General features: G+C 41.6%; 1 protein-coding gene across 1 annotated transcript in view; it reads right to left on the bottom strand.

Annotated features, from left to right (window-relative positions):
- The window catches only part of dipk2ab (divergent protein kinase domain 2Ab), a 39479-nt gene extending 18397 nt beyond the window's left edge, over positions 1 to 21082 (bottom strand). The window contains exons 1-2 of the mRNA XM_041814769.1: positions 20647 to 21082; positions 13777 to 14650 (exon numbers count right to left, since the gene is read on the bottom strand). Coding sequence (XP_041670703.1) covers positions 13777 to 14430 — 654 coding nt within the window. The 5' untranslated portion in view covers positions 14431 to 14650; positions 20647 to 21082. The remainder of the gene's footprint in view (positions 1 to 13776; positions 14651 to 20646) is intronic.
- Between the last annotated feature and the right edge of the window lie 19 nt (positions 21083 to 21101).

Genomic DNA, 21101 nt, shown 5'->3' with positions numbered 1-21101 from the left:
AAAGTGTGTCCAAAAGGACAGAAATTTCTTGACCGACAAGCATATTTAAATATCTGTATCAATATCATTATCGGCTAAAATGAATCCGTAAATATTGGGATATCTGCAAAAATCCAGTATTGTGCATCCCTAGTAAACTGGAATGATTTCTCAATCTTTCAACTCATTCATTGCCTTTTCTTGCAATAACAAAGTTACTATTTCAATGATAACAAGGGTATTTCTCAAGATCTCTGGAAATCGGCAAAACATTATCTGTAATCATTAGGAAATAGAGTGTAAACCAGCAGAGAACCAGTGCCTTCAAAACAGTAAAGTGTAAGGAATGATGATTAATAAAGAAAAAGACTTCAGCTGACGTAGGTCTGTTGGTCCAGCCAAAAACTCCACCAACTTATTAAAGTACAGCCAACATAGGCAATTTTTATAATCTAAATATCAGTTGTAAATATCAGCAGGCTAATATCTGCCAACACCGATGCCATGCCAATAATACTGTTAATCTCTTTTATAGATCAATACAAAACAATAATCTGAGGTTTATTTTTAGGCTGTATGATTTTGAACAGCTACTGTGCCATGATCACAGAAATCATGAGTATAGGCAGGTACATGCTGATTGTCTCTGAATCAGCAGTTACTCCAGTGCAACATAAATAAGAAATTGTGCTTCAAAAATCTAGTTTTTTTTTCATTTGGACTACCAGAACGATGCAGTGAGGAGCCTGAGATAAAGTGAAGGTTATATCTTTAAAATGCAGTTTTTTTTCTTAACCTGAACCACCAATCAATTGGTCAGTGAGTGGGTGTAATTTTGGTCGACCAAGTTGTTCTTTGCTCGACTACGGGCCTGCTGATGTTGAAGGTTGTGCGTAAACACTACGGTAGCAATGACAGGGAATGACTGTGCTTTCCACTCCTCCTCCCTGTACTACAACAGACACACTGGCGTCCTCTTGGGGGGGAGATTGGAGTGGGCTGAAATGAAACAGGGCCACAGACAAATGGGCAGCCTCTGGAGAAGAGGATGAAACGAATGGAGCGAGAGGCACAGGAACACACACCTGCGTCCTGACATCTGCTGACAAAGGCATGCCCTTCTACTGGGCCACTCGGGGGAGGGCGTGGGTGAGTGTGCGTCTGAAAAGAGAGAGTTCGAAAGGGGCTCTTTGTGCGTGCGTGCATGTGTGTCTATGTGAAACTGTATCCAAGTGCATGTGAATGAGAACATGCAACGTGACCAGGGCTGATAACAACCTCTATTCAGAGGCCGAGTAAACATGAGCGGCTCCCAAGATATTGCCTTGGCTGGCCTGCAAAGAACACTGGTCAATCAAACACACATATGCATACAGACCCGCACACACAAACTAAGAACACACAGAGCTGCGTTCATAAATGCAAGATTTAAAGGCGCCGGTTGCCTTCATCCTGCAACCACAACTACTTACAACAAAAAGGAAATTAGTAGTTTTCCACAGAAGTGTTTCATGTGTGCAGCTTGTTAAAGCTCCAAGCAGGGTGTGGTAAAAATTCTCAACATTTTCTGCCCTCAACAAAACCCCACCGCTTCATAGCAAACAAGTTGGGACAGGACTTGTCAGGAGTCCGGGGATCAAACAGTGAAGCTGAGGAAGCGTGGCGTGCAGACGCGTTCAGCCAGACACAACAACAACAGAAAAATAAAAAAAAAAGTCTTTCAACCTTAATGTTACAAAACGATGCTGTTTAGCCTGTTTATCAAAGAGGAGCTTAAAGAGTCACATCTGCCCTGCAAGGTTTGGGTCTGCCAAGCTGGACTTGGAGAGAAAAGAACACGTCGCTTTCTATTCCACTCTCCAGTTGACCTTGTGTTTCTAGAGGATGTGTGGCGAGCCCCGTCTGGCATTTTGCGGGCCATTTAAGTTTAAAATCCAGTCGGTCGGTCTGCAGCAAGAGCTCTGGCCCCACAGGGGAGCCGGCGCTAACTCCTCATCCTGGCACACATGGTGCTACCCCCTTTCTTCTCTTTTTCTCTCGTCTCCTGCTGCTGCTTCCCCTGCTAACCTCGCTTTCCCCCCTCTCTCTCTTTGTTCCACTCCCCAAAACCTGCAATACGGGGCAGTGATGCTGTCTGTTCCAGGAAATGCCTAGTCAGAGCAGGGAGCCGAGGAGAGCATTTGTGTCTGTCTGTAAAGGAAAAAAGGAGCAGGGAGAGACAGAGACTGTAAAGTGTATGTTTCTGAATTTAGAATAGGACCTGCCTCTTTCTTTACCAGACAGCCGCTTCAAAGGAGTGCAAAGTCACAGTGTGTAGAGCTGGCAGCAGTCTTGGGAAACAGGAAAATCATTGACGGAAGACACTAGAAAGGACTGCTGGGTCTGTGTGCATGTGTCTGTGCGTGAATGTCTTAGAAGTTAGAGCCAATGAGAAAGTAAGAGGTCAAAAACACTGAGCCCAGACGAAAAATCAAAACTATGAAGGTCAGGTAGATAGACAGAGAAAGACCACGTAGCGTCAGCTTGTGCAGCAAAGAAGGAATAAGCGTGCACATGATTCAGTGAGCTCCGCGGAGCCTGAGCGGTGATAGAAATGGGTTAGCTTGAGTCTGTAGAGAGAGAGAGAATGAGAGCAAGATGAGGAATGAGGGCGCAGGGCAGAGCAGCTCGGGGTTTCTAGAGTACACTCCACCGCTAGCTGATAGCCGAAACCCTTCCCCGACCTGAACCTAAGCCACCTCATAAATCCCCCACACTGGAAGACCAGGAATGTATTAAGTCATAGCAGCGGTGTTGACTCAGTCTAGGTGGTATTGCCGCCCACATGGCCAGAGGAGGAACCTAAGAGAAGCTTGGCTTTAGACCTGAGGGCTGTGGGTTTGAGGCCTACATCAAGGGTTGTGCATTTCAGAGTAGACACCAATTATGACAGGCTGCAGTGAATTGGCCGTCACTGACCCTGCATTGCAACCTCTGAACTGAAAAGGAAAATGCTGAGAGAATTAGGTCAGGTGCATGAGTATTTCAGTGCATATTGTCCTGAACAATTGTGTATGTGATAAATAAAAGTTAAAACTTGGATTTCCCTTCAAGGAATTAAACATCTAAAATGCAACGAAGGGCTTAAAAGGCAGGCTAAACCCTGGGGTTTTATAACCAGGGATACATGATTAGCCAGCTTAACGGTTAAAGTCAGATCCCTTGGTAGTTGGCACTAGAGTTATTGGTTGGTTAACCAAATTCTTGATTTTTTAATCAGTTCAGGCACACAATCCCAGTCAAACCCTCTGACTAACCCACTGGTAGCCACTGTAGCTTTAGTTAATGACTACTGCCATGCTGCTATTATGATCTTTAAACTGATATGTTTACAACCTGTGGTGTATTGAACATGAGACAAAACATCAGGAAATCAAACCAAACAGATGCCAAATAAAGCAGTGAAATGAATAGCTTATTGTCTTATTTGAGTAGCTAAAAACATATAAAACATTAAAAAAGCAAAATAAAATGTGCATTACAACATATATTTATGGTTTATGAAGTGTGCCATGTCAGTCACATAGCTGAAATTAAATAGCCAGTGCAATGATCACTAAAATCACCACTTGTGTACTATGGTGTAGGGCCACAGACTAGCTTATCTAAACACAGGAAGGAACGTTGTAACAGAGCTTGAAAAAGTGCCTCAATACACACTTGTTGCCGGTGCTCTCCACTTCCTTATATCCATGCATGGTCTTTAAAATGTCAACATTGGTAATGTCTTCAACCCTCTCTACTTTCACATCCAGAGGCTTTTTTTGTTTAAAAAAGCATTTAGATGCAGTGAGACATCAGCGTGTCTCACTGCTCTGCTGCTGGTCTTGCTATCCAACTTTTCCTCTTTGTGTGTTATGATGTGCCTTCTTCTTCCTCTTCTTTGCAGGTTGTTTAGTTGCGGTTAGCAAGCATTACTGCCACCGAGATTGTCAGGTAAACATTGTCATATGCTATTGCCTTTCTTCCATTCAGGTGTATTCATTGTGTGACTATGTGCACCAAACTGTGACCTCCGAACCATCACAAATACAAATAGCATTACACGCCTAATAAATAGTGCTTAAATTTGATTGTTTTCTGCATGTTTTCTTAACTTGTCAGAAGAAACAAGTACAATTTGTTAGGGGAAAAAAAATAATGGATTTTTGTTGATATCTGTTAAACCAGTATTTACAAATTAACTTTAGCCAACATCAATATGAACATATCATTGTGGTTAAGACCTAAAAATTCAGTCCTTAAAACACTCTGAAGACTTTAGCTGATGGAAATCTGTTGGTCCTGTCTGAAATTTAAAGCTGGTTGTAAATATCGGCAGAAATTTTTTATCTATCAGTACAGATAATCATGAACTTAAAGCTAATATCTGCCGATACTGACATCAGACCAGTAATATTGTGTGGCCCTAATTTATGTGTGAAATGAACTCCTTGGAACATCATTAATCATAACACAGGATGTTTGAATTTCAAGATTATACAAATAAAAATCAAGTAGTGTTGATACCTGTACTGATGCCATGGGGAAAAAAAAGAAGTTTTCCATCCAGTAGAGGTCCCCTTTTTTTCCGATTAAAGAATAACTGCAAGCAACTTGCCCACTGTCTAAATTGTAAAAATCTGGACTGTTTGTGTTGCAGATGGCCTTGCTGTTAGGTTGCGCATCATAGACGCCCAGGTTTAAGTCTGACTTGTACCTCCTTTCACGCATGCCTTTCCCCTAATCTCTTCTTCCTGTTTCCGACTCTATCCACGGTCCTCCTCCCTAAAGTAAAGGCATTAAAAGCCCAAAAATAAATCTTAAAATATATATAGGCTATATGGTCTGTGCTGAAATGTTGCCAACATATTTGACAATTTAGACAATGTGTAGGAGTTTGCATGCACGTTTTGATGGATTCAGTACTCTCCTAAGCACCTTTCTTTTAAAACAGAAGTAGATTTTTGGTACTTTATCGTTTTTCATAACTATCAATCAGTAACATTAAAGAGAATCCATCCTTTCAAAATATGAGGTGTCATAAAATATCTACAATTTTGACAGCACATACTAGCAGATTTCATTTGCAAACAACCAGAGTCCCAACTCTCCAAAATGAAATCCTCGCAAAATGTCATGTGGTCCAATGTGACTGAAGGGTAAACATACACTGTGGGAACAAGCAAGTAGAAATGGCAATGTCCTTTAGACTTTACTGTAAATCTGCAGAGAAAAAAAAAGAAACCGCTTTGGAAGAGTCATTGTTGTGATTCCTCTTTCAGTCAGCCTGCTTCCTAATTGGCTGCTGTTTCATTCCATGTGACAATCCACAGAGTGTGTGCTCAACTGTCCTCGGGGTCCCCCCCACACAACAGGACATTGGATCATCAATATTCAACATGTTTAGGTTCAGATCAGTGTGGTCGCAATATCCTCCAGAGCAGATTGGATCAATCTTTACACACCACAAGAAAATCTGGTGACATAATCTTTAGAGCCAGCAAAATCAGGACTTTGCTTAGCTTTCTCAGAAGGCAGCTTTTTGGCTAAAATAGGCTTGATTATCTTGTATTTTGTACCATGTTTAAGATCTCTACATACTAGTTTGAAGGGTGCAAATGCTAAAGACTTAAAGATGCTACAGTATATACCTGATCTCATATTTTGTCTGGCAGGAACAATGTGCCTGACGCCTTAATGCAGTGGACAATTTTATTACTGCAGCCAAACTGAAGGACTAAAAAGCATATTCTTGCTCTATTGCTAGGCTCTCCGGGGTACATGGAGTAGTTAAGAGCCACTCGTTACCGATCCATATTGGCCGTCTTAAAGAGGTCCAGGGAGAGTTGTGAATGGGGTTGGGCTCTCTAGCATCAGAAGGCTGCGGCTTAAAGATCTGGGCGTAAGGTGGGTGCAGCCTGTAACAGTAGGAAGCTGGTGGGCCGCAGGGTGGGGGGAAATCTAAAAAAGGAGCTGGTGGGTGGGATGAGAGGGGTGGGGGTTCAGCCACAGGCATTTACCTAACCAAACACAGCTGTCATGCGTGTGTGTGTGTATATATTTGTGTGTGTGCTTTGAGAGAGGAAGAAAGAGAGAAAGGATTATGGTAACACAAGCAGTCTGGCTCATTCAAACGGGGGAAAACACCACAAGGCTCTGGCTTGTACAACACACACTCTCTCACACAAGCCCTCCTTTCCTCCTCCGCCTCCTCCTTCTCTTATTCTCCCCTTTCCACCAGGGCCTCCATCCAGTGAGGGCGGCCAAAAGAGGGGAGTCAGGCTCAGATAACTCCCTGTCTTATCCTAACAGGATTCAGTCTGTACACAAAGGCCTATAAGAATAATGAAAGGGGGGTTTGGGAGCACTTGAAGCAGGGTTAAGCGGCGTACACAACCTCCTCTCTTATGTGCTAAGATCGTCACAATCCCCCCCAGACCCAAAAACAAAGGTTCTAATCACATACTTGCAACTTTAATAGTATTTACCGGTGGACTTCAGCCACAGAGCCAGCCTCAGAGACAGAAGGCTGTGACTTAAGCTGGGATAGCATGCAGTGGTGGTGATTGAATAGAAAGAAATACATAAAACTAAGAACAGAACAAGCTTTGATCCTCTTTGTGAAGAGGCATGACCCAGAAAGATAGACTATAAGAATGCAGAGTGTTTTTGGAATAGAAAATGTAAACAAAGGGTGAGATTATCAAATGTTATTGCAGTAAATTTTGGGGGCAGTTTATTTGTTTTTGCTTAAAAAATAAAAAATGTTCCCAGTTGATTTTTTTAATATCTGATTCCTGTCAAATGTAGATGCATATTTCTTGGTTTTATGCAATACAATGGTGCATGAAATTACATGCCCCTATAGGCCCCTGACACAGTCACCAAAAAACAAAGAAAACAGACAGAGGAAACTGTTCACCTTGACAAAACTGGCTCATTGCAAAGTACCAATTCCAGTTGATACTATACAGTATGATTTATACTGTCAGGAAAAAGCTTTAGCTGCAGGCATTGAAAGCTCATGTGACAAGTGTTAAGCTGGTTATGAAACAGACTAAAATCAATATTGATACCTCTATCTATCAGTGGTTCTAAACAGGTGGGTCAGGACTAGAAAGCGGGACGCGGAGCCATCTTAAGCAGGTTGTAATAGTGATGATGTCAAAAAGTCTATGAAGCACTATATAAACATGTTTGACTTGTTCTGTCTCTTTGTTCTGTCATAGGTTTCAGTGCCTCATGACAGTATTTGGGAGGTAGCGATGGCCATCCCGCCACTTTCTGAATATCTGATATTTTATTTCTGCTCTTATCACAATACGCCGTTTAAAGACACCACAATAAAATCAATAGCCTTTTAAAATGTTTTACACAGTATCCTGTAATTATGGTAGGTAAGCTGCATGTGCAAGGGCTGGTGATTGATTAGGTAGTGTATGGCAACAATCATCCAAGGAGCGCAGGAGGACATCGGCAGCAAGAATCTGTAGAAAAATGTTAATGACTGCATAAGACGTTTGATTTTTAACATGATGCATCGCACCACAATGTGGAAATTGAAGGGAGGGATGCATTAGTGGATTCATCTCTTGCATGCACAGATCCTGACTATATACTAATAAAGATAAAAATACAATAGAAATGGACAGCAAATATTATTGGGTGGCTTTAAAAGTACCTTGGAGAGCCAACCAAGTATTGCAAATGTTTGAAAAACACCGTTTTTGTACGGTTTTAAGTCTAAACTGCCCCATTTGTCATTAAATAAATCTGACTGGTTAAGAAAATATATGTAATTATATATATGTCTTTATTTTCTAATTAATTTAAAAGGGACAGAGCACATTAATGAGCTTAAGCATGAAAGACTAATGTAAACATGCCATTTAGAAAAACTGCTAATTTGCATCCGTAGTCCCTTAGCAGGCCACTCATAAAGAGACAGAACAACAATACTTCATGCTGCTTTTTCAGGGGCAACACAGATATTGATAGTCAGTAGTAAATGAGACCGATAATTGAATTTTTTGTACCGAATTAATAAATAAAGGAACGCGGCACGGTGAAAAAATGAAGTAGTATAAACAATTAAGCCCATATAGTGCATATAGTGAATACGCTATTTTGTAGTGGTGTCCAAATTCTGAGTGAGCATTGTTATTTACTATATAGTGCACTCATTCTATCCCACAATGCATTTTGAGAAGTAGTGAACAACCAATGCTCACTAGCCCAGCAATATTTACCATCATGCATTGCAGTTGCTGCTCTCAAACATGATGGACGAATGAGAGGAGCACAGGGACACGTATAAAAACTTAATTCAATACTTTTTTGTTTGTTGGTTTTAACCAAATCTGTAAGAAAATGTTAAGGATTTAAAATGTACACTATTTTGCCACTAAAGACACAAGCTTTCATATCTATTAGTATCTTTATATTGGGGGAAAATTCATCAAATTTAATATCAGTTTTCAGTGAAATTCCACCATTAATTTGGATCCTCAGCCGTTGTCATGGAAACCTACGAGCTGTTGTTGCTAAACCTTTTAACTGTGAGACGGTGATGACGTCATTGCTCATGGCCGGAGTAGTGCCCCAAATCATTTTTGTGTTTTGCAGTTGAGTCCACTGTATGCTGCTCACTATATAGTTGATAGGGAGTAGGGAATGAGTGAGTGGTTTCGTACACAGCCTGTATCACTGGCACCCTAACTGAAGTGTTGATTGGCTAGTACTCATATGAAACTAGCCAATTATATGTTGTATACAGGACATTTTGTGAGACTATAATGATCTGGGTGTCCAGATTCTAAAAAAATTAAATAAATAAAATATTTTAGCCTAGTCAGCATTTAACTGTTTAAATATTTCTATGTTTTCCTCTAAGTGTCAATGAATGCCCTTTAGCTGAGTTCAACCCCTCTTACCTATACTAGGCAAGCCACAAGGCAGTTGATGAGATTTTACTGCTTAATTGCTGTGGATATTGTGTTGTTCATGCCTGAGTTTAAGGCTAGTATGCTGTGTTACCAACCAAATGTGACATGCTACACGTAATTGTTCTTTTAGACTTGAAGAAAACATGTTTAACATCTGCATGGTTAAACACATCATTGAAGAGTAGCATGAAGAACAATAACCAAATGCTTAACGTAACAACCATTACTGTGATATTTGTTATATGTAGACAAGATAAGACACAAGCAACATTTCAGCCATAAAAGACAGGGATTTGTATCACCTACAGTGCAGTTGACTACAGCTATTCAGTGCACGACTAGTGCAGCAAGCTAAGCCTTTTTTGAGAGCACTAACTTGTACTCCTGATTACTAATAGGTATAGTTCTGCAAAACTCTTCTGTAAAAGTCATTCCTGATAAAACTGTCTCAATGTTTAATGGTTTTGGGGTTACTTTGATAGCTTTAGGGATACCAGAAAGACCGCAACATACAATATTTTTTCCTCCTACTATATGGTGCCTATATAGGCCTCAGACTGCCTGTTGATGATCATTGGACAACAGTCTTGGCTCCTAAGTGATACAGAAAGGTTGCACATCTATAATGAAATGATGCATTTAAATGTATTTTCTATTAAAAAGAAATCAAGGATCAGTAGGTCACGGTCAAGGCACCATCTTTACCTCTCTCTGTGCCAAGACACACCCTGAATTTATACGATTTGCTTTGGCTTAGACTCTCAAAGTGGATGAGCGTCGTAATAGATTATGCAGGGACTCATTAAATCAACAGCATACATGAGAGACATCTCCCCATTTTAAAAAATTCAAACAAGCTGCCAGTGTGTTTGCTCACACCATATGAATGTTTACTTTCACATTTGCTTTTAAATGCTGCTGTCACAAATCTTACGAAGGATTGGAGATAAGGTCATCCGTCTAATCTCTCTTTTCTGTCGATTTGGTATCAGTGTTAGACGACTGTGTGTTCAGTGCCTTCTGAGGAGTATGTTTCTGTTTCAGGTGAGGGTGGGGTGTTGAATGAGGAGGAGGAGGATATGAGGAAGGTGGAGAGGGACGGGAACAGAAAAGACAGGCAAGGGTGTCTGAGACAGCACAGATTTGAGTTCTAGAGGAGATGACTGAGTTAACCCCACAGGCTTGTCACATCCTATTCTCAGCTTCACTGAGCAAGTCGGGGCTGAGGACCAAAAGGGGTGCGAGCGCAGTCACATGCTTCTGGCTGACTCGCCTGGCTTAATGATTTGGAAGGGAGGACTAGGGCTAAATCGAACTAATTTAAGGTTGGGCCAGATGCACTCCATCAAACACAACCATCACCTGATGAATCGATGAGTCATGCCGCCGAGGGAGAGGAGCCAAGGATGGCAAATAAGGTTCTAGCTGGGGAAACTGAGAGGAATTTATTACTTGGTTTTTCATGCAAACTGAGTTATTGTCAAATTAGAGGAGAAATTAAATAGCATCATGTTCTTTCTCTGCTCAAGTACTTGACACCGCTACATTTATTACAGTAAACTAATCTGTGAGACCTTAAGAAAAAACAGCATTAGTTAAGGGAAAACAGATGAAGTTGCATAAGGTGCCTCTCATCGCAGAAGGATTTTCTTATCCGCCTGTCGTCATTTTGTCTTCCAAAAATATTTATTCCCCAAAGCCAAATTGTCTTCCACGTGACGAGGAGTGGGGGTGGTGTGTGTTTCTCCGTGTGTTTGCCTGCATGTGTGCTTGTGTACCACAGAGCACACAGAAAATGCATTGTTGGCCAGCGCCGAAACAACACAGCAGATTGTTTCCCACTGACAAAGAGGGTCTGGTTTCTCATAGTGAAACAGGGCCGATTTACTGCCTGTGGCTTCAAAAGACTGGAAACAGAAGCCATTCGAAAGAGAGTGCAGCTCACTGAGCGCGCAGCAGAAAAACGTTCCTGGCATTATTTAACTGTATAAAGGCAAAGGGATGAGAGATAGAGAGGAAAACCTCAAAAACCACAGAGCTGGCAACCAATGACAGCAGGAAATCATTTAAACTAAATATAGCAAACTTAAATTACATACTGAGAGATAGTGGCCTCTCTAACTTACAGAAGTGGTGTTAACTGCAGCCAGGCAAAGAGGAACATCGCTCAAAGCTTGTAAGAAGACAGAGTGATAAATAGAAGAAATAAGGATCAGGTTTCATTAAATAACTGGCCATAAAACTTGGTGCACATTCCTCCACCTTTTGTTAAAACCAGTCCCCACACAGTAGCACTAACCCCTGGCAAGACCAAGGTGTTGTAGTACAGCACGTCTCCTGTTCAATCTCTATAGACGCCATTAATTCTTTATGGTCTACTGCTGCCCAACCTTGTGTATAGGGTCTCTCAGTCTCTCGGCAAATTTTCTCCTCATCTTTTCAGTTCAGTGATGCTGACTAACAGTTGAGGCGTTCAGGATGTGTGAATCTCAGAGATATCTGGCACATTGTTGTTTTTTTTGTTTAATATCCATCCACAAGCCATGCCCACCATCTGTTACCACAGGCCCATTGCAGCACACACAACCCTCCACAGTTCTCTTCCTTGTGCCTGCAGGTCACAAGTTCAGGATGAGATGAACTATTCATGAGTCCCTGTAAAAGTGCAAAGGCTACAAAGAGCAGGAAGGGAAAGGAACTATGGGAAATCAGACATGTATTGGTGCATTGTCTATGGCTATATGAAAGATGAGGATTGTGGAGGAGAAGGGGATTCAACAAGCCTCTGAACTGGGGCATAATGGCATTAAAAAGACTGATGGAATTATCTGGCCAGAGTTTGTGGAGCGTACACAAGCAGAGGGGGAAAATATAGAGGAGGGGGTGACACACATAAAAGAGAGCTCTAAAAAGAAAGAAATGAAAGGGAAAAGGACATAAGGGGGAGGGGAAAGGGACCACACTTGGCTAATCAGATTTTATAGATTGACCGGACTAAAAGGCTGATCTGGCCTTTTGTCCTCCGAAAATGCCTGAAGGTGTGCGGTCCTATGTTTTCGCAGGAGGGGGGCTGGAGGTCAGAGTGAGTTATTGAATGTCTACACGGGCCATGAGCATTGTTGTTCTGTCCCCTCACGAGACAAAGTCAATGCCAGATTGAAATTGAAATTGATTGGCTGCTTGTAAATCAGTGACAAAGAGGATGTGGGAAGTGCGTATATGATATACAGTTAGGCTGCTTTGACATGCAGAATTACAAAATGGAAATGGCAGGTGATAAAAACGTCTTTCTTTATGTCAATGCACGACTAAAAGAGATAATATTTTGACATTTTCATGGAAGCTCTTAATGGGCATACTGAACATCTACATTTCTTACTGTACCCATGATAAAGACTCCTTTTTGGTTGTTTTCTTGAGATCTTGATTTATTCATGTTGTTATCTCTGGTTTCCTTCTGATAACTAGTTTATTTTTCAAGATCTTGAGAAAAACACAAAAGTTAACTATTTCATGTGAGAACCCTTGTGATGCTAATCCCAAATAAAGGGAGATAAACAAGTTTAAATCTTCAGAAAACAACCAAACTGTACTTATTCTCACAAGAAAACCAAGTCTACTAAATGTAATACAGAACTGATCATTTTTTACTTTTAATCCAAGCTGAATTCAAATTTCCAAACCAGTGCTCTGACAGATTCTTATTAAAACTAAACAACAGAAGAAACAATTGAAAAAGTAGTATCACCATGTCTTTTTGTCATTCTTTCAACTTGTAAGCCAAGTTGCATTTCTGTACAGTAGTGCTAAAGTAAAAGGCAGTAATATTGCTGAAAGATCTAGGATATTTACGCTGATCCCACTTAGCAGCCCCGTAAGATATCCCTCCGCCTGCCGCCTCACACAAAAGACGAGACTCCGGTGGACACAGACGTATATTAAAATTAAAAACAACTTGGACCATTTACAGATGCATCCTTGAATAATTCAAAACTGGCCTACATATAGTGTTAAATATGCAGTATTGCCGCCAGCCAAAATCTCTCATCTTTTGGGAGGCCACAGCTCTTAAAACCTTCTCTAAGTCTAAGTAGAGGAATGTTTCGTGCTCCAAATAGCGGACGTGTAGTCTCGATGTAGCCTGGAGTTTAGGGAGGGTGTAATGGCTTGTCTCAGATCTATGGTGGAGGAAGGAAAAGGGAGGATTCCCACCCTGTAATTTACTGGGGGCTTTGTGGGCCAACACCCTGGCTTGCTTTGTAATGATGCTCTTATTCTCTGTAGCTAAGGTAATCCAGGGACCATGCCATATCAGCTATAATGAAAACACCCGGTGCAACGGATCAGCTAACAGGCAAAAGGCAATATTTTCTTTATGAAAAGAAAGCAACCTTTAAAGCCTCGGTTACTACCATTTACCCATCAACAGATGCTGTCTTGAAAAACACATAGCATGGAAAAATTAACGGCTATTATGAGAAACTGAGGCAACTGTGTAACCTTTAAAACAAAATCAAAACATTGGTTCAAAAAACAGTCATGCATACATGTATAATATGTATAAATGTGCTTTCTATGTTGATGTCCAACCCACAGATTCAGGCTATACATGCATTCAAACCAGTGCATTTTATATGTGGGTCTATTGTATTGTATTGCAATTTATGTGCTTGAAAAACTGTTTGAGCTTTTCTGTGTGTTGCCTTGTGGACTGTATAGTGAGTTTTCTTCTAACAGTTAAATCAGTTATATGTATTTGTTAGTATCTGTAAAATACTTATACTCAATAAAGGAAATAAAGGGAAAAAAAGGGTTGAAGCAGAGACCGTACCTGAAGAACAAGTGGCTCTGGGTTGAATGCCAACGTCATAAGTAGCTGCATTCTCTCTGTGTCCTTGAGGTTCTTTAACAGGAAGCTGCCTGAGTCTTTGGTCTCAGCATACCTGCGGACCACACGGTCCAGCAGCCTCTGAGATGGGCAGTGCACGAGGTCCGACCATCCCTCCACCACCTCTGGAGTGAGCAGCCGAACATCACCGTTGATCCTTGCAAACTCAGTCTTGTACATAGCCTGGATGAGGTCGCACCGCGGCCTGCCTGTGGCCCTTTTGCAGATTTTCTGGTCTATCTCGGCCAGCTCCTGATTGGAGCCGAGTCTTTTGAGCACCACGCGGCGGGTGCCCTCCCTGGGCTCACCGTACTGAGCGAAGTAAACATTCTTGACATTGAAAACGTCCAGGAATCTTAGCCGACCCCACGTCTCGAAGGATACCTGGCCGTTCATGAATTTGCGACACCAGCTGGTGCCAAAGCAGGCGGGACACTTGTTTAGGTTGATGAAGCGTCTGTCCATGAGCTCATTCTTCTGGAAGGAGGCGAACAGGTTGTGGGTGTTCATCAACAAGATGACAAACAATCCCACCACCAGCAAGAGTTTCAGACAGCGGTACAGGCGGCCAAGTTTGAGAGGCAGAAAGCGCAGCATGATGGGGGCAAGGGGAGGGGCAGGGGGGTTCTTGAGGGATAGGGAGGATGATCGTCAGGGAGCTATCCTCTATGCCTCTCTGTCATGGTGTACCGTGTTAGCTTCTAAAGTGGCAAGCAGGGGCAAGGTTGGCACAGCTGCCCCGTGCCAGTTTCTGGCAGGGGCCGGTGAGTCATGTTCTCCCTCCTTAGTGTTTGTGTGCAACCTCGAGCCAGAAGGCCTGAAATCAAGTAAAGAAAGAGAGAAGGACTCATTACATCAGAGCAAATAAAAAAGATACATCTCATAACATGAAAATTGGCCCCTTTTGGAGCTGAACTGAAAAAGGTGTGTTAAATTCATCTTCTTCTGGGCCTGCAACTTAAACACCTAAGCCATATCATGCAATACTTCCTATAAAACAAAAGAGCACTTTCTCCGGCATATGAAATAGTCTAACAAATTTGAATTGCTGGGTCATTTGAGAGATTTCATTACTTTTTTGAGCAGAAATTAGATGGCCCACAGCCAGTGCAATAAACTTGCCTGTGCCTGTTTGAATGCTTCTACTTTGAGAATTCATCTCGTGTACACTTCCCCAATAAAAGATAAATATAAGGATGGAAAAAGACAAAATAAAGTGTCAGCAATTAAATTAAGAGGAAATGTACAACATCCTTTCCCAGTATAAATAAAATTTGCTGCTCTCTGAAGATGATTCCTCACAGGACCTCCTCCTGTAGCTACAGAAGTATCCATCACTTTTTGCTCCCGTGCACAGCAAAATAACACGCCGCCTGCATACCTCAACAGTTACATGAGCTCTGAAAACCTTGATTTTTTCCTTCTCTTTTCAAATGCAGAAACCTTGCTGCATTGTGAAGAGAGTCACGCTGTGCGTAGTTTAACCTTTGATCAGAGTTGGTCTGCTTCGTTTTAATCATGCTTTGAAGCCGTTTCTTTGAAAATGGCTGGTGTCACTAAAATAACGTCTGTGATTGGGAGTGGGGGGAAGATGCTGTGGATAACTCCATTAGGCATATCGATGTCAACTGAAAAGGGAATGCTAAGAACTGAGGCGTGGAGGACGGAGACAACAATCTGGTCTCTCTGAAGCTTCTCAAGCCCCCTGTAGTCTAACTCATGATGAAGCCATGTTAGACCCCCCAATCAGCTTTTAGCAATGAGTCTTGTAAGTCTTATAAGTCGCTTGAAGAAAGACAATGACTCAGGCCATGCAAATTAGCCATCCCCAATTAGAGCTCATTAGGACATGCCTATTAGGACAGCTGACTTGAGAGGGCACTGCTAACGAGCAGGCACAGTACTGTGATTAGAGCGTGTGTCGATGGCTTCCTTGCATTTTGCTTTTCAGATCGAAGCAGCTGAGATACGGATAGACACGGGGGCTGGAGGCTGCCAAAACAGCAGCGATTGTGAGGGGATGCACGGCTGTGGAGTGTCAGATAAGACGGTGAATGCACTAGCTCTTCCTACCTGACGCCTCTGTCTGAAAATACCTCAAGCTGATCAGGCCAACATCCCTTATGTAAAAATAGACCATATCCAAATAAGTGAACTACAGACAGCTGAACTACTTTTTTTTGTTTAAGGGAAACAATTTATGAATCATGCATTTTTCCCTTCTATTCTTAACACATAACTCAAAATCAAACAATGTGACTCAACAGTCAGCGGTGTACCATTTATAGGATGTGGATAATGAGAGTTGCAGACTCACTTTCCACTTTTGAAACAGGAGTAAACTCACAGCAGTTTTAAACTGAATCTGTCTGCATTTAAACAAATGGCTACTGGAAATGCAAGTGTCATGTAATGCAATTTCAAAAGACAGAGGACTTTTCCATTTAATCACACTCAAGCACTCTGATAATGGTAAAAGCAGCTAAAAGCATTGCAAATGTGTCTTTCAGATGTTCCTTTTTTCAGCCTCATGCCTACATAAACCTGTGACATCTCAGAGTCCAAACTTTACAAAATAATTATTCTTACAGAGGCTCTAAGTAGATATGCATCCTTAGACTTTGTTTTTTGCTTTTTGTCCTCAGTTAACAAGTATATTTCAGTTTTCTCAAGATATCTGCTTTATCCCACATTCTCCACAAAAAGCTAAGCTAGTTTTCCCATGGTAACATTTCACTTTCTTTAAAACAACATAAAGAGTCACAATCTCCACAAACAACAAAAGATTACGCATTATAATGTAAAAACGAAGTAAAATAAAATGTATGGATGTATGTTCTGCTTTAGTAATTGTTTATCTAGCTGCCTGACCATAATGCCCACAGTGTGATAAATGATTGATTTAGCCAATCAAATCAAGCAAAAAGAAACCCAACACAATTATGATACAGTGCCAGCAATCACCCTAATTCAACTGATATTTCTATTAAGAGGAAAATGCAGATGATTGGAGGATGAAAAAGTCTGAATGGCTAAGACAAACAATTTCAGCAGGAGTCAAAGGAACGTGCTTTCCACAGAGAGCGAGGGGAAGCTGATTGCTTGAGGGGAAAGCTGAATACCCTGTTGCTATAAGATCTCGATTCAAGTGCCGTTTAGCATTTGACACAGGCAGTCACGGCAGCACTCTTGGCTGTGAGATCTCAGGAGCAGATTTGAGATTTAACTCGGATCAGGAAAGGGCTCAAAGAGGACGAAACACAACCTCAGCCAGGCCCGCGAGGTGATCACCTCTTCATCCCCTTTCCAGAGAATGAGACGGAGACAATGCAAGCTGGAACAAGCCTGGAACAAGACCTGGTCACTGCGGAGTAATGAGATGCATGAGCTGACAGCGAACGCGAGGAGGATACATAGCTTCTACCTGCTCTCAAGAGAAAGTGTTAGGCCTCGATTACCTATGGAACATTACCTGGATTAGAGCAACGACTATGCTTATTAGTGAAGTGAAAGGATAAAATACATACTGCATTTTCTTTCTGTTAATGAGAGACAGCCAAGGGGCTAAAATGCAAGAAATGTCGTCAATAAAATATAAACATTTTTCCACAGATGGCTTATATTTGATCCTGTACTTATTATAGCATGAAGCACGCAAGAATTAGAATCGAAATTCTACAAGATTTAAGAGTTTTTATTGCCTGCTGCTGCTGCAGCTCCTTTACAGAGAATAATTGTGTGAATGGGGCCAAAAACATTCAGCTTTATTGGAAGGATGGCATGGTCATTTACGACGGGGATGTTTTTCCCTGGTAATTACACCACTAGACTGCTTCTTGTGAATTTTACGCCTGCATAACTGTTTATTTCACTCCCTCACTGTCTGTTTGCTGAGAGTTATTTAACAGGACATTCACAGAGGAAAGCAGGCTGAATGGTAAAGTTGCCCACTCAGGTTTTGACAAGGGTAAAGTTCACCTATAGCCCCAAATTAAAGCCAGATGCTTTGTATTCCAACACAGATGTTACCCACCGGAATAGAGGCCAGTGAAATTTAAAGCACTGTTTTCTTTTAGACAAACCTCATTGTGCCCGCAGAAAACTTGTGTTTTAAATTAAGCCCCCCCCCCACCCCAGTTCCTCCCCACGGTGCCTCTGCTCCTTCTGCGAGAGGGAGGGATGCACAATACCAAGAGGCAAACCCTGTTTAGAATAAGCACCAAATTACCTCTCGTCGTATGCACCCGCTGCCAAAAAAGTGGGGAAAGTAAAGTTTTTTTGGATGTTCTCGGTCTACAAAGTATTGCAGTGAGCGCTTCGAAAGAGTGGCAAAGAAAAAGAGGGCAAATCAAAGGATGCCTGACTCGTCATGCATGGGAGATGAGTCTCGCATTTGAAATGTTCCAAGTTTGGCAGATGTTAAAAGCCGCAAAATGGCTCATTACTGGGACAGAAAAGGCACAAGATAAAGCAATAGGCCCCGTGTTGGCTTAAAACAGAATGACAAAGGTCGAGGCAGAGGGAGATGGCATGGTAATATCCTAATATTTCAACTTTTTATTAAACTTAGATTCCAACAGAATAACCCAGATAAGAAAGAGCGAGTTGAAAAGGAAATTTCCATCATGAATAATCTTTTGCACAGCTCTTTGTGTAATACTGGTTTCAGATAATAGTATATGAGGGCAAGGCTACTCGCAGGCTAACCCATTTCCTTCACTGCACCTGAGGCGAAACTTCATTATGATATAATGAAGTCAAGCCACACATGAACATGTCTGATTAACTCCACTGGAAATGCAGAAGAGAGCAAAGAGGGAGTTCTGGGGAAGGGCTGTGGAGGAGTCAGAAAAATAGAGGATACTTAAGCCATACCAAAAGTACAGCTACTGAACAGCAAGGTGAGAGAAACTTTGCTCCTATAATGAAAGTGAACGGACAGAGATCACTTCAATACAGAGCACAAGTTCTTCATCCCGAATGAACGCACACAAACATGAATGTCTACCCTCGGGGGCCGCCTGCATTACCACCAAACCCTCCTCAAAGCTCGGAAAAAGCCTCCTTGACCCCCTCCCGCTTCCACAGTAATGTGCGGCTCTAGCCGGAGAGAGGAACTACTGTTGCCAAGGTTATTGACTGTGGGAGTCAATAATGTTTGATCACAAAAACATTCAGCCACAGCCGGGTTGCCTCAGTACAGCAAACACTGAGACAATGATGGATAGATACAAATGACAGATTCACATGCCTAATGGAAAAAATTGAGTCCTCATAATACGAGCACCAATTAGTGGCATCCCAGTATGGACATCAGTCCATTCATCTCTGGTTCAGAGCAGAAGCAAAGAGGTTTTAATGAGAATATCAATGATATCTGTTTGCACCGGGCTGCTGCAGCTGTTTTAAAGCACTCACTTGTATAGAAAAGACTTACTCTACATCTTTTAGCTCATAATACTTTTTGACTTAAACAGCTGCATGTTTTCAGCATACATTTTTCTCTGAAAGTTTGAAAAGTTGTCAGAAATTTCTTCCCGTTTTGATGCTATTGCAAAACAGCCCATCAGATTTTCATCATGGGAAAAAATGTTTACAGTCTGAGGTAGTTAACTTGACAACCTGTGAGATGTTTATTGGGTCACAGATCATCCTAAAATTAATGCTCTGTGTGTTTCACAAGTATGATCTGGCGAGTTTGGAGGTCAAATACACAAAATATACTTCTCCAGTGGGAGCTTTTAGGCTACAATTACAAGACGTTTCCCTGCTGAGAGCTGAGAAACATTCAAATCAACCACCAGCAGAATGTCTTTAGTGCATCGGTCTGTTTTCATAGTTCCCTTGCCGACTAACCTTGCAGAAAAGGCTCCACAATTAGTCTCCTGATAGGGAAAAATTAATTCTAAGCAGCACATTCTATTCATTAGACTGTAAAGAGAAATTCCTTAGAACTTATAATAAGCTAAGCCTTTTTTTGGACTTAACAGTAAGACTGTAATCTGTTTTCCCTTGAAGAAATCAAGGGCACAAGTGCACAAAGAAAGCGTACAGTCGCAGGAATCTCATGGTCAAGTCAATTTAGCAATTAGCGCAAATTCTGCTTTTATTTCCAGTGCTTTATCTCCTCTGTCTGATGGGCACAATGTTGAAGGTGCTGCTTGTGGAGGAGATTAATTCATAGCATGTTAATACAAATCATGTCAGTGAAGTGGAAACCTGTTGAGGTAGTATTTGTTTATCAGGAGAGGAAAAACTACAGTAGGACTACATGCCAACTGCCATGAGAATAATTATTTTTGGAGCTAGAGGTGGTCACCTATGCATCACTTTTCAGATCTGACAAGCTGTTAGTGCATTTATCACAAACATACGCAGTTATTATACTAATTTACAGACGTCATTAGGTTGTGTTGAGGCACCAAAGCTGGCTGCAGAAAAGGAAAAAAACAGTCATTCTATGATGGAAACGATAGCTCTGTTTTGAGTAAACACAGCCAGCTCTATTCGCGGTAATAATAAACTTCCTGTCGCCTTTCAGCGGATGTAGGTATCAGATAAAAGAGTTAGTTTCTAGAAAGCACTATTTTACCAAGCAGTTTAATCATTCCTGAGGTAGCAACAGTGACGCTTAAGTGTCAAGCATCATTTTTACGTGACTTCAACACACTACACCTTTGATTTATTTACCTGTTTAACCCGAGGCTACAAAAGAAATGCTTTAAAGATTATGTTAAATTTACTGTTATTTTTACAGGGTTAATTTCAGTGTGAATACAGACTGCAAAGAGAGGAAACAACTGTGAGACAAACCTGTATGACTTTTTTCCTCTCCGGGTCCGTAGTAGTGAAATGCTTAGCGCTCACTTGATATCATTCTTCAAAGTTGCGTTTACTCAGTAGGAGGGCGACGGACGCTTCAAATCACCGCCGACAAGATTCAAACCGAAAACAGCCCTTCCAAAGGTCGACGAAGACCTCTATCATGCAAACTCACACGGGCTTCCCATTTCTAGCTCCTAGGTATCTAGCCAGCTAGCCTGCTAGCTGCTGAAATAAACAGTTGGGTTGTCGAGTCTTAACTCTTCATATACCGGCTCTTTCCGACTGGACGACGCGGTCCTCTTCACAAAGGGCAACAACGTCCGTGTTGTCCGTTACCGTCCATATCTGTCCGCTTATCACGAGTCCATTTGTGGTCGCGGAATTGCCTCTTTTTTTCTTCTCTCAGGCAGCAAGCTCACTCCTCTCCAACACCACAATGGGTT

This window comes from Cheilinus undulatus, linkage group 19 (assembly GCF_018320785.1).
Source record: "Cheilinus undulatus linkage group 19, ASM1832078v1, whole genome shotgun sequence".
NCBI classification, from domain to species: Eukaryota; Metazoa; Chordata; class Actinopteri; order Labriformes; family Labridae; genus Cheilinus; species Cheilinus undulatus.
This window is presented reverse-complemented; position numbering and strand designations above follow the sequence as displayed.